This window comes from Dioscorea cayenensis, chromosome 4, assembly GCF_009730915.1.
Source record: "Dioscorea cayenensis subsp. rotundata cultivar TDr96_F1 chromosome 4, TDr96_F1_v2_PseudoChromosome.rev07_lg8_w22 25.fasta, whole genome shotgun sequence".
NCBI classification, from domain to species: domain Eukaryota; kingdom Viridiplantae; phylum Streptophyta; class Magnoliopsida; order Dioscoreales; family Dioscoreaceae; genus Dioscorea; species Dioscorea cayenensis.
In genome coordinates, this window is record NC_052474.1 from 807,878 (window position 1) to 821,959 (window position 14,082).

Here is a 14,082-nt window from a genome sequence, read left to right on the forward strand (position 1 = left end):
TCGTGTTGGAACACGTGGTAGAAGATGTGAAGCATGTAGGGACAGAGCAAGAATAATTTGGCTGGCCCAGCCCAGCTCACTATCTAATCAAGGGTCATTAACAAGTGCATTCCACCCTGTAACTAACCATAACATAAAACAGAGTAATTAATTGATTAAAATGACAAGAGGTCCCATTCAAAACCTGGAAGACACCCTTGGATGTTCAATGAATTAATAATATCCCCATGAACTAGCAGCATAAACCACACTCGACACAAACAAAACCCTCCACACAGCTCTTTTCCCAAGCTAGTACATTTTCCTGCCACACTTTTCCTTCCAAAATTTATTCACACCTCTCTCTCTCTCTCTCTCTCTCTCTCTCTCTCTATATATATATATATATACACGCATGCATATATAAAAAAAAAACAAAAAAACAGTATCGGAAGATCTCCTGGCTTCCCATGTATGGCTGTACATCATTAAGTACAAACACAACCGAAGCATTTCTCAAAAAAACTCTGCTACTTGCTTTTCATCAGCTTACCAATGATGACACACACAATAAGAACCATCACCAATTTCTTTGAGGCAAAAAAACGCAGGTTTACCCTCATCCTGTGAGCTCTCATAAACCTCAGCACTGCTTGCGCCAATAACACACAACTAGAAACAATGAAGGCCACCGCTAGGTGTGCAGCCTCCTTAGGCCCCCTTACAAGGACTCTAGGATTCACCTCCACGTAAGTTGGTCCAGAGGCATAATCACTGTCTTCAGCCTGATCAAGACCCAGAGAATCGTTTAACCAATCCGAAAGTTTTATCAAAAGTTTCGCCAACCATGCCACTTCATTGTCGGATATTGGCCTCTTCATCCAGTCCCCTTTGTATCCCACATCAGCCCACACACGCTTACCCACCCCTGGGTACTTGGGTGTGAAGGCTTCCCCTCTTCCAGGAATGAAGTGTGCCTCCTTTGAGTCAACCAGGGAATCTGGTTTTTCAACACGTTCACCAAAGAGGATGTTTATTTTAGCTCTGATAGAGCCCAAAACCTGAAGATGCTGAGAGACATCCCCAGAAATCTGTTGGAGCTCATGCTCAGCTCGCAGAACAAACAGCTGTGGCCGCATTTTAGGAAACAAGAAATCATGTTACTAATTATAAAGAGTAAGCATTATTGAGCTTGAATGTTTTTATAGCTAAGATAAGACTACTGAAGATATTCCTGCTGCCCTAACAATACGATGTGAGCTTGTGATCACCAAAGTCGATAAATAGAAGGCAATCATCATGCAGTGTGTACTATAAATAGAAGGTAATCATCATGCAATGTGTACTATTGCCAATAACTGACCTGATCAATTGTTGAACAGAATTTTTGAAATAGGCCACAGAACCATGCACTAGCTGAATTACTAGGTGCTACTTCTTAAAATATGATAATAGAAAGATATTTCAATTTTAGGATGTCTGCTGGTTTCTGCTAGTTCTTTATGACAAATATTTAGTGTAGTTCAGGTACAAAGGTGCAAATGTTTGGTATCTCAATAAAGAAAAGGGCAAGCAAGCAATCGCACCTGAAGCAGATTTTGAGCTCCATCCTCGGCACCAGAGAAAAGTTTCAAAACATGAGTCCAATTCTCATGCGAGAAACACCCATCAGCATCAGTTTCACATAGACCATCCTCCCAATCCTACATGTTAAAATGAGCCAGATATCAAACATCAGTGATACCAACCATACCGGTTAAGGAAATAGAAAAAAAAAAGTTATAAGAAAAAAAAAGATGGGAGAATAAAACAAGCAGAATATAACAAGAACTTTGATTTAGGAACACAACCACCACTCCTTGAGAAAAGGATTGAAAATTCACTGTGGAAGTTATATGACTTCTATCTTCAAGTTATATTCAGGAGTTAGCTTACCTGCATCTGTTCTCTTATAGATGGAATATATTTATACAAACTGCCAGAAAAAGATGATGGCCCAGCAGGTTTGGAATGGCATGCCTCGTCTACTTTCTGAAGGAGAGACACCAACTCTTTGGAAGAAGTCAAAATGTCAAGCACCTACATTTTGATAACGATCAGAACCAGAGATAAGGTCATAGAGCAAATCACATAGTAATACCACCACCTGGACTTTCTCATGAACATAACAAAGGTGAACCAGTCATAGCAATAACACCGTGTGACAAATATTGAAACTTTCTCTCCAAAGAAGCTACCCTGCAGGTAGCTCAATGGAATAAACATTGACAGCATGTTTTTATGTCAACACTTCTTAAATGACCGCGGGCACTATACTTGATAGGAATCAGAACCATTTAATCTTTATCTACTGCCAATGTACTCTCACTTGCAGAACATTTTCTTATAAATAAATAAGACCTCAATTTAAGATTTTTAACAGCAAGACAAAATTCAGTGGATCATAGAATTTCACAAAGATTTTATGCCAACAATTAAAATACCACTAAAGTTATGAATATCAAATCTCCAAAACTTTTCTTAACACCAAATGAATATCAAATCTCCAAATTACCATTAAAGTTATGCCAAAAAGACAGGTAAGTATTCAGGAAGGGACAGGACAGACCTTTAATACCAAATGAATCATACTGGCTGCATTTGCATGGAGGAACTTGTGTGCAAAGCCAAGAAAGTGCACAACCAAAGAACTGTAAAAAGGATAATTGGATAAGACATAAAACTGCCAAGCAGGTGTATAAAGGGCTTCTTCACCACTCCTCCCTTGCGCCTGAGTGTTCTCCTTCCTAAAATTCTCCAACTTCTGCACTTCAGGTGGCTCAAACTCAACAAATTCTTCAAGACTAGTCCTCCATGGTGCTATGAAAGTCACCCACAAAGTGCAAACCTGAGCTGGATTCTTCATTGAAGTGCCAATTGGACAAAATAAGAAAGTCCTCAATATAAACCTGTACAAAGGCCTCTGCAAGGCCAGGTTCCAAGTGTCCACAGTGCTCTCACAAGAAGGTATCATGTTCTTTGATTTTCCAACTGACAATGAGGCCGGACCCTTCCACCCTTGGCCAGGGCTTCCACCAGGCATCATCTTTTTATTCTCTTCCATTGAACCACAATTCAAGTATTTCACCATCAAGTCCAGCGGCTCACCTAAACCAGCAGTTGGAGGGGTCTCTCCCAGAAGCACCCGCAGGGGGAATGAAACCCCAAATGAACGACAAAGACTGAGAGATAATGGTGAGAAGTCGTTATCCACCATCCAGAAATGAATCAATGAGTGAACAAAGAACTCCGCTTGCATGAATGCCGAAACGTCATGGCTCGAAGAATAGTGAAGTAGCGAGCTCCGATAGGGCTGGTACGATCCTATGCCATTTTTGGGGACAAAAGCACGCAGATAAGCATAGAGGAGCCGGAGATAGAGCTTGCCCTCCGTCTTCCGCCCCGATCGCCTGCTAGAATGGCTCAAACCCGGCAGCGACGAGGTCCATTTCTCCAATCGGAATCCATGGGTCTTCTTCGCAGACACCGCATCAGGACTGTCGATGTTGCTCCGGCAGACAGGGTAATACGCAAACCAGAAGACATAGTACTCGAAAACGTTGAGCTGCAACTGATAACAGCCCTGAATCTTGTCCTCTCTAACCCTAGACTTGAAAAGAGGACAGAGGTCAGAGAGGATCGAGGCATACCGATCACTCTGAAGAGCGAAGCGCATCCATTCCGGCAAGCGTTCCATGGGAAAAACGTATTTAATCAGTGAATGGCGATCTACGGAAGCTATGGAGGAAAGGAGAGGACCAGAAGGGGAGAGGAGCGCGAAGAGGTCGGAAGCGAGAGCGGAATCATCGGCAGCGAGGGAAAGCCAGGAGGAGTTGGACGGTTCATCGAACCCAAAGATACGTCGAATGAGCACAGGGAAGGCAGTGGAGAAGAAGGCACGGGGCTGGTCGGAGGAGTGGCGGCGAAGGAACGAGGCAGCGGCGGCGATGGCGGCGGATGGGGAGGCGGAGAGAATAACGGTGGTGAGGTCCTGGGCACGATTCTGCGCATCCATGGCGTAAAGCGGAGTGATCATCAAGCTTAGAATTAGGGTTAGGGTTAGGGTTTTGGGGAAGGAGAAGAGACGAAGCTAAGCGAAGGAGCGAAGAGGGCGTTGGAATGATTTTGAATCGAGGAACGGCGTAGATGATCATCAAAAGCGGTACACGTTAACAAACAACAAGGTGGAGCGTAGCGTAGCGTAGCGTAGCGGAGAAGCTTATTTGAGATATCCACGTGGCGATGTATCTGGGCGTCGGTGGAATATCTTGCTGATCTTCTCCTTGAGATTCGTGTTTCCATTAGATACCTCTCGAGATTAGTATCTTATGATTAGATTTTTAAAGGTAGTATACTATTGATGTATCATGTATCACTTCAGTTTCTTTAAGTTTTAATTTTATTAATTATTGAACTTATTTACTAATATTTTACATATATATATATATATATATATGTTTCTTGAAACGCCAAAATTTGGTTCAAATTAAGGCTTGAAGTTACATGAACTCTAAAGAGTCAGTGTGAGTTCGGGCTTAATATAGCCCATGTCAGCCTAGTCCAACCCAACCCAGCCCAACCCAGTTCAAACGGGGCCGACCACCCATAAACATTTTAGCCTGTTTAGATGTATTTTTGGCTCCAATATTTACCTTAATAATTTAAAACAATTACTTTATAAAATAAATAGTTGGTTTTTTTAAAAAATTTATTGATTTTTTTAGGGAACCACTTATGCAATGAAAAAAAAGACTTGTTAAAAGTAATTTTGAAACAACATAACCCTTATTTTTATAGTCAAAATAAAATTAAAATAATATTAAATTTATTTTAAAATAATTTTATAAAAATATAATTTATTTTATGTCAAATGATCAATTGAAATATAACAAGGGCATTTAGCTTGTTTTCCCTAACATCCAACATCCACTCTCCTCGTTTTTTTTTCCAGATAAATTTCACCTAAATCTCTTGAAATATATATCAATAATAAATTGATATTAAGAAGACAGATTACTTACTCTAGAATTTTTTTATTTTAAAGATAAGTTAATAAAAATATTGTAAGGAGGAGTTATACTTTTTTATTTTTATCTTTTGAAAAAGTAAAAAGTAGGTGGTATCCACTTATTTCATAATAAAATTCTTTTATTTAAATTTATTTATTAAAAAAATACACAAATCACATTCAGGTTTATTAAAAGAAAATGAAATATCAACCCTAAATTATGAATTAACTTGAAAATAATTCCCTTCTTTTTATATTTACAAATTACAAACACTTTTTACATATATAAAAATGCTATAGATAATCTTCGAGTATCAGTATATAAACGCGGTACAAATAAGGATGAATAGTATAATTTATTATATTACTATTGCAACATCATTGAACGGTTGAAATAACATTGTTGTGTATCTCATTTTTTTCACTATTTATAATATTGTTCACCCATTTTGTAATGATGACAGTATTGTATACATATTACTCTCTACCGGCCATTGGATTTGAATCCAAAAGTGTTGGAAAGATATTACGGCATCATCTCCTGCCTTTACATAGCACTTCCCTTGTATATCTTTTTCATGTACAGATGCTTGCCATACTTAGTCTTTCCATGCATAGATGCTCGCCATGTATAGATAATTGTTCTCTCTATAAGATCAATACAACACCAACGCCCCATTGTGTTGCGTCTTCCTCATTCTCACTCTCTCTACATTAATTCACATAATATCATCTTGACCCTCTTGTTCTTCCTTCTATCTCTATTTGCTGCCTTCTGTCATGAGCACCTATAGCGCCCCTGGAGGAGGGCCGTGGTTTTGCTTCAACCCATGGGGCGGACTACCACCCTACTGGTCTCCCAACTTGGGGGGGCTCCTGGCGCAATGGTGTGGCTGGCATTCTTGGGCCTCGGCCCACTTCGCCCCAGGCCTACACGGCAGGAGGTTTCCCAGTGTTGCCGGCACCGTTTGCCACTCAACCTGCACCGCCAACTTAGGACTCTACCGGCCTCATCGCAGCAATGAAAGCCATGTCTATGCAGCCTTACGGTAGCCAAGCTAGTGACTGGGTGATGGACTCCGGCGCCTCCTCACACATGTCCTCTGATGTCGGTATACTCGACTCTCAAAAACCTTTTCGTTCACCTCCTTTCGTCACCGTTGGTAATGGATCACCTATACCTATCTCTTATACCGGTCACACTTCTCTTCCCACACCTAATCACACATTCGCTTTAAATAAAGTTCTTATTGTTCCTCATATAGTCAAAAATCTTCTTTCTGTTCGTCAATTTACTCGTGATAATTCCTACTCTATTGAATTTGACCCCTTTGGTTTTTCTATCAAGGATCTTCGTACCAAGAATGAGACTCTTCGCTGCAATACTGCATATGATCTCTACACCATCCGATCCACCAAGAGCCCGGCCCTTTCCACCTTTCTTGCTTCAGCCTCCATTGATCTATAGCACCGTCGTCTCGGCCATCCCGATTCATGGAATTTATCTTTTATTCCTCAACTAGCAAAATGTAATAAGTCTAGTCAAACTCTTTGTCATGCATGTTAATTGGGTAAACACGTTCGATTATCTTTTAGTCGTTCTATTTCTTCCTCTTTACATCCTTTCGAGCTTTTACACTGTGATCTGTGGACTTCTCCCGTTCCTAGCTCGTCAGGTTTCCAATACTACCTAGTCATTCTTGATGACTACACACACTACCTTTGCACTTTTCCTTTTCGCTGTAAAAGTGATGTTTTCAACATCTTTCGACACTTCGTCCCATATGCTCTTACTCAATTTCACAAAAATATTCTAGCTATTCAAGCCGATAACGGTGGAGAATTCGTCAACTCTCGTACCTCCGAACTATTGGCTTCCCATAGAACCCTTCTATACCTTTCCTGTCCACACACTTCTCCTCAAAATGGGAAAGCCGAACGTGTCATTCGTACTATTAATGACATCATTCGTACTCTCCTTATTCAAGCTAGCATGCCACACTCTTTCTGGGCGGAAGCTCTTGCTACCGCTACATACCTCCTCAACCGACATCCTACCACTGCCCTCGATCCTTCCATTCCCTTCCAATTTCTCTACAAAAGGCCTCCCTCCTATGACCATCTTAGGTTCTTCGGCTGTCTTTGTTACCCAAACACTTCCACCACAACCTCCCATAAACTTGCATCACGTTCCGTTGCTTGTATCTTTCTTGGCTACCTTGACTCCCATAAAGGCTACCAATGTTATAACCCAGTCACTCGCAAGGTCATCATCTCTCGGCATGTTATATTTGATGAGGCCACTTTTGTTGTATTTGATGAGGCCACTTTTCCTTTTGCAAATATGCTGCCACGTTTGTCCACTACTTCTCTTGATTTTCTGCAGGACATCTCGGCTACTCAGTCACCAGCTTGCATGCATGGGAACCCGTTGCATGCCCATGCTCCTCAACCAACTAGGGCCCCGATCTCATACGCTCCAGTGGACTACCTCGACCTTGTTCTTCCTTGGCCGACCTCGCCAGCCATAGTTGGTCAGTGTACGATCGACCATGTCTCCCCTGGGCCCGACTTGTCTGCCTCTAGCGGGCCTGCTTTCCCTGACGGGCCAGTTTCTCCCGTCACCCGCACCAGGATGGCTTCTCAGGACGCCTTGCACTTGGCTCTGAAATTAGGCGCGGCGTACGACTACGCCACCTCTAGCGAGCCAACTTCAACTTCAGCTCCATGCGGGCCGCCAGCTCGGCCCGGTCCAGGGCCTCATCAGATGATCACAAGGGCTAAAGTAGGCATCGCCAAGCCTCTTGAGAAGATGAATGTGTCGGCTATTACTTCAGCTATCCACCAATTCCTAAGAGCTATCGCTCTGCTCTGAAGGATCCTCATTGGCTACAAGCTATGACAGAAGAATATGAGGCTCTCATGAAAAACATGACATGGTGCTTAGTCCCACGACCAACCGGTGCCAATGTTGTTATTGGTAAATGGGTTTACAAACAAAAGTTCCATGTTGATGGCCGCCTAGCTCGTTATAAAGCGCGATGGATTGTTCGTGGTTACTCTCAACAGCGAGGTATTGATTTTGATGAGACTTTCAGCCTAATGGTGAAGCCAGCTACCATCCGAACAGTTCTCAGTCTTGTCGTCTCACGCTCCTGGCCAGGTCATCAGCTAGATGTCAAGAATGCCTTCCTCCATGGCTCCCTTGATGAGACTGTTTATTGAGAGCAACCCTCTGGAATTGTGGATTCTTCTCGGCCTTCTCATGTTTGTCGTCTCCAGCGTTCCTTGTATGGTCTCAAGCAAGCGCCTCTTGCCTGGTACCAGCGCTTCGCTCTGTTTGTTGGTACTATTGGGTTCACCGTTTTCTGGTCCGACACCTCTCTCTTTGTCCTACACCGAGGCTCAGCTACTGTGTACTTGCTTCTTTATGTGGACGACATTATCCTCACATCCTCTTTAGCTTCTTTTCTGCGGGATATTACCTCTTCTCTTGGTCGCGAGTTCTCCATGTCTGATCTTGGTGATCTATACTATTTCCTTATGATTTCTGTCACCCGCACTCCTCAGGCCATGTTTCTCTCCCAACAGAAGTATGCTCGTGAGCTTCTTCACTGTGCAGGGATGTCGAACTGTAAGCCATGTACAACTCCTGTCGATACTCATGCCAAGCTTTCTGCCGATGAAGGTGCACCTGTCAGTGATCCATCAGAGTTTTGGAGCCTAGCTGGTGCCTTACAAATATGTCTCTATATGCATGCTCCGCGGGAACCTCATCTCCAGTTCCTCAACCTTGTTCTCCGATATATTCAAGGCACTCTGTCGTATGGGCTCTCCTTGCATGCATCTCCCTCGACAACTCTGACGGTGTACTCTAACGCCGACTGGGCTAGATGCCCAGACACCCGACGCTCTACTTCTAATTTTTGTGTTTTTCTCGGTGACAAGTTGATATCTTGGTCTTCTAAATGCCAAGCTACTGTATCATGTTCTAGTGCAAAGGCGGAATACCGGGTTGTTGCACACGCCGTTGCAGAGTGTTGTTGGCTTCGTCAACTTCTTCAAGAGCTTCGCACCCCTCTCTCCTCCGCCACCGTCGTCTATTGCGACAATGTCAGTGCAGTTTACATGTCCTCTAACCATGTACAACACAAGCGGACCAAGCACATTGAGATCGACATTCACTTCGTTCGGGAGAAGGCCTCTCTTGGACAGGTTCATGTTCTACATGTGCCATCCTCGCATCAGTTTGCCGACATCATGACCGAGGGTCTTTCTTCGCCACTGTTTACTGATTTCCGGTCCAGTCTCCATGTTCATGCGTCGAACCATCCGCCTGAGGGGGGTGTTGGAAAGATATTACGACATCATCTCCTACCTTTACATAGCACTTCCCTTGTATACCTTTTCCATGTACAGATGCTTGGCATACTTAGTCTTTCCATGCATAGATGCTCGCCATGTATAGATAATTGTTCTCTCTATAAGATCAATACAACATCAACGCCCCATTGTGTGGCGTCTTCCTCATTCTCCCTCTCTCTACATTAATTCACAAAAGGTTGATAGACGGATGTTCATAGATAAGTTATCTATGAATGTTCATAAATGACCGATCCCCATATAAATATATATTATATGTCAATGATTTCTTTGTCTATTGGCATCGGTACCTTGTGTAGAGTATTTGCATCCTTATTGAGGAGGCAAGTTCGAATCTCAGTTTACACAAGGTGAGAGCACAAGTGGGTTGATGTATTAATTCATTGTTTGTGAACGCTTCTAACTTTCTTGTCCACATCTGTTAAAAAAAAAAAATCATATATATATATATATATATATATCTCCTTTTCTAGGAGCCCATGAAGAGGAGAGAAAACAATATATACACAGTGAGTGAGTTAGTTGAAGAGACCTCACTTTCTTTGAATGTCTAGAACCCTTTCTTACTTTCTCACAAGCATATGAACCATGTGAAGATGATCAACCAAACATTGCCAAAATTTAATGGGGGCCTTCAAAAGAAAAGGTGAACCTTGATTTCTAACTGGGACTTTGTCATTGAGGGTAGGGTCCTTTGGATCTATATATTAGTTAAGACATTGCTGGTCATTTTAAGGCCACTCATGCATGCAATCCATGCAACACCACCCCTTAGCACCCGCCTCAGAGTTGGTTGAGGGGGACCAAGAAAACAACATCTTTGATCAACCTTCAATTCAATGAAAAATAAAAAAGGTTTCATGCACCAAATCACAAGTAGCAAAACATTTAATAACAACTCCCCTGATTGGAACTCCTCATGAATTAATATATTTTGGTATGTGTGTATACATATATATATATGTATGTTTGTTTTGAGCTATAGTTGTCATGTTTAATTAAATAGTCTAATGATTCCTTGATGGCATCTTAGAGTGGTCAGTAGGAGAAGCAACAAGAACAAAAGAAAGATGGTCTCAGTGAGGAACTTTACTATTTTAGGATTATCAAGATCAACTTGTCGATCTGAATTGTTTTGTTTAGTTTATAGAGATTGGGAATCTTGGTCACTAGCCACAAGAAAATTAATCATAGCTATTACTTAAATGCTAGCTAACTATTCCTCTTTTTGACAGTCTTCTCATAAAAGGAAAGGTTCTTTGACAAAGATTTGATTGAAGTGTCCAAATTAAAATATGGAGGTTAAACATCACATTTGATCATGATTTCCTAATCATACTTATCATTCAGTCAATATATACATATTGCGGTTAATTGTATGTACTTGTTATATATATATATAAGAGAAAAATTAAATATATAAATAGTTAGTTGTATTTTGAAATTAAACACAATAACCACCAAATACAGTAGTTAAAACTGATACAATAGCCTATGATTAATTAAAGCACTTGACTCTCGGAGAGGAGGTTCAGTGTTTTCCTCTCCCTCTCAATACAAGATTAAAATGTAATAATAAATAAATAAAAGATATTGCAACTCTTTTATCTTACTTTTGAAAATCACACACATTTGATTAAAAGAGATTGTGAACTCTTTTGTTTACTACTACAATAAACTTAAAAATTTTTTCTTAAAAAAATACATTTATCTCACTTCTCTGCAATCACTCAAATTTTAAAGATGTCAACAATGTCATTTTTTATTTTAGTCGATATCTTCATTAGTCTCAAATACAATGTGATTTTTACACCTAGATTGAGCTATCATCTTAATTTCCTCTACAGTGGTCAAATTTTATCATCTTAATTTCCTCTACAGTGGTCAAATTTCAAGTGGCTTCTCCACATGGTTAGTGGGAAATGAGTCTTCAAAATTAAGGAGTTAAAGTTGTGATTCAAAAAACAAATTGTGTGTACTAGTAAAGTAGTTTAATGAGAAATTGTGAATTTTTAATGATGGTTTTGAAATAGAGAGCATGCATGGGGCCATGCATTATTGAGGTTAAATGGGAGCTTAAAGACACGTGAATTGCGGATCTATTAGCCCAAATAGGTCCCTTGTATGAGCTCAAGTCTCAATCTGATTTGCTTATTACCTCAAAATATTAATGAAACATTACTGTGAAAACTAAAGGCAATGTAAACCACTAGAATGGCATCTACATGCCATGTCACAAGTTGAGGACCACATTGAGGAAGGACACTAAGACCTCTCTGTATTTGAAATGAGAGACATGGAATATTACATTCATAAATGATTTTTATTATGTTTTTTTCTTTTTTATAGTATGCCATGTTTGAGTTATAATTAATAATTTGTTTACTTTGGGTTGATAATTCTGCTTTAATTTGTAACATTAGTTCATATGTACCATGAAAGTTAAATGTTATTTTGATTTTTTTTTCTTTATTATTTGTAATATAATATGCATGTATCTGATCGTGAATTTAATTATTATTGTACATTACACAACTCTAATTAATTAGATCACATGAAGTACAACAAAATAAGAAATAGGCAAGTCATATGAAAACGAAATTTACCAATAGTAATCTATATGCCCAATGTTTTTAATAAAATTAAATTAGTTAAATTACATGGATGAAAAATAAATAAATAAATGATATTAGCTCTAATTAATTTGACAGATTTTCCACTTCAAAAAAAAATTTACAAAAAATAAAAAAAAAATCCATCTTCTATAAAACATGATAAACAAAATGCAACCCCCATAAACTTCCAAAACAATATTAATGAAACATAGTGAAGTAAAATAAAAAAGAGAAAAACTAAAAAAGCAAACATAAAAAATACCAAAGTGCATGTAAGTAAATAAGAGCAAACCCATTCAAAGCAAGCATTGAGTAATACCACAACTACACACTCCTTTTCTACATGGGCCCATGCATCTCTTTCCTCTCCTGCTTCCCCACTGCTCACTCATTTCAGCATCATAAAAACCCCTACCATCACTCCCCAACTCCCTCCCATCACCACCACCACCACCACCACCACCACCTCCACCTCCACCACCACCACCACCAATGGAAGAACCTCTTCTCCTTCTCCAACTTCAAGAATGCAATCCCAATCCCTCCACTTCCTACTCTTCCTCTTCCTCCTCCTCCATCCCCATCAAAGACCACCCCAAACCAAACATTAATGAATTACCCACCAACAACCAAAACAACAAACTAAGCTCATCTTCATCATCATCATCATCATCATCATCATCACCATCTTCTTCTTCTTCTTCTTCATCCTCATCATCATCATGCAACAACAAAACTCGTCACAATAACAATAACAACAACAACAACAACAACAACAACAACAAGAAGCATCCAACTTACCGAGGTGTACGCATGCGCAACTGGGGGAAATGGGTATCAGAGATACGTGAACCTCGGAAAAAATCAAGAATTTGGCTTGGCACGTTCCCAACTCCAGAAATGGCCGCACGAGCTCATGACGTCGCTGCTCTCACCATCAAAGGCCAGTCTGCTTATCTAAACTTCCCCGAACTCGCCTCCTTCCTCCCTCGCCCTGCCACCTCTTCCCCTAAAGACATCCAGGCCGCCGCCGCCAAAGCTGCCAATGCTACTAAGTTCACTGAAGTTAATGATGATGATCATCATGATCATCTCCTCTCTCCAACTACTGTCTCTACTACTTCTTCTTCTTCTTCTTCTTCTCCTCCTAACTCTTCTCCGGTCGACGACACTCTCTTCTTCGATCTCCCGGACCTCATTCTTGACTTGAGAGATGGATTTTATTACTCCTCTTCTTCATCTTCTTGGCTTGAAGAAACCTTCTCTTGTGATCTTCATCCTCTTCCTCATCTTGGGACTTCTATTAATTAATTAACATGTATTTTGTATACTTCTTTGCTAAATTTGGAAACTCCATTCCATTTGCTGCTGTTATTAATATTATTATTATTATTGTTTTTTTATTATTATGATTTTGTTTTTGTTGTTGTTGTTGTTTTGTTTTGTTTTGTTTTGTTTAATTAATTATTAGTTTTTATGTGTTAATTGAAAATATATATAATGGATTAATGGAGAAGTAATTAGAGATCATGGATATGCTAGCTAGCTAGCTCTTGATATCTCTTTTTATGATAATGATGGCTTAACATGGTGTTGTTATAGCTAAGCAAATTCCATTCTCTTTGATCTTTATTAGTGAAAGTGTTTGTTATCAACAAAGGGAGATTGATTTAAAGATTGTGTTTAAGGGCCCTAAGTAATCCACCAATGGACTCAGTGCTCAATGACATCACTTACACACAAATTTACTAACTTTATTTATTCATTTTTGTTTATTTAAATTATTATGATTATTGTTATTATTGGCTCTTGGTCCTTCTTCCAATCATTTTGGCCACATGTATTGGGTCCATTGGTTAATTCAAATTGCAAAATTGTTTTAATGGAAAATACAAGTAAATATGAGTAATCAAGCCAGGTGGAAATTGTGATATATATATATATATAGTGGATGGCACCTCTTTGGACTTTGGGGGCTGATTCTGTGTGCATGGACACACAGCCTAGCAATCTCAATTTTAAGATGAGGAGCATAAAACAAGCACATGTAATGTGCCT

General features: G+C 39.9%; 2 protein-coding genes across 2 annotated transcripts; one reads left to right on the plus strand and one right to left on the minus strand.

Moving 5' to 3' along the window:
• Positions 1-129: 129 nt before the first annotated feature.
• Positions 130-4,166, minus strand: LOC120258516. The gene is made up of 4 exons (XM_039265958.1): positions 2,588-4,166; positions 1,915-2,058; positions 1,566-1,682; positions 130-1,106 (listed from the first exon to the last, which is right to left on the minus strand). Exons 1-4 carry the CDS (start codon positions 4,052-4,054, stop codon positions 510-512), a joined length of 2,325 nt encoding a protein of 774 aa, XP_039121892.1. The 5' UTR covers positions 4,055-4,166; the 3' UTR covers positions 130-509.
• An 8,266-nt stretch (positions 4,167-12,432) lies between these two features.
• Positions 12,433-13,427, plus strand: LOC120258198 (ethylene-responsive transcription factor ERF039-like). The gene has a single exon (XM_039265555.1). It carries the CDS (start codon positions 12,517-12,519, stop codon positions 13,333-13,335), a length of 819 nt encoding a protein of 272 aa, XP_039121489.1. The 5' UTR covers positions 12,433-12,516; the 3' UTR covers positions 13,336-13,427.
• The last annotated feature ends 655 nt before the right edge of the window (positions 13,428-14,082 follow it).

What these genes read in the sequence shown, in the direction of transcription:
- LOC120258198 (XM_039265555.1), top strand. Translation starts at nt 12,517, where the DNA reads ATGGAAGAACCTCTTCTCCTTCTCCAACTTCAAGAATGCAATCCCAAT.
- LOC120258516 (XM_039265958.1), bottom strand. Translation starts at nt 4,054, where the DNA reads ATGATCACTCCGCTTTACGCCATGGATGCGCAGAATCGTGCCCAGGAC. An exon ending in TGATTCATTTGGTATTAAAG is followed by an intron (nt 2,059 to 2,587) that starts GTCTGTCCTGTC and finishes ATCAAAATGTAG; the next exon opens with GTGCTTGACATTTTGACTTC. An exon ending in GAGCTCAAAATCTGCTTCAG is followed by an intron (nt 1,107 to 1,565) that starts GTGCGATTGCTT and finishes ATGCGGCCACAG; the next exon opens with CTGTTTGTTCTGCGAGCTGA.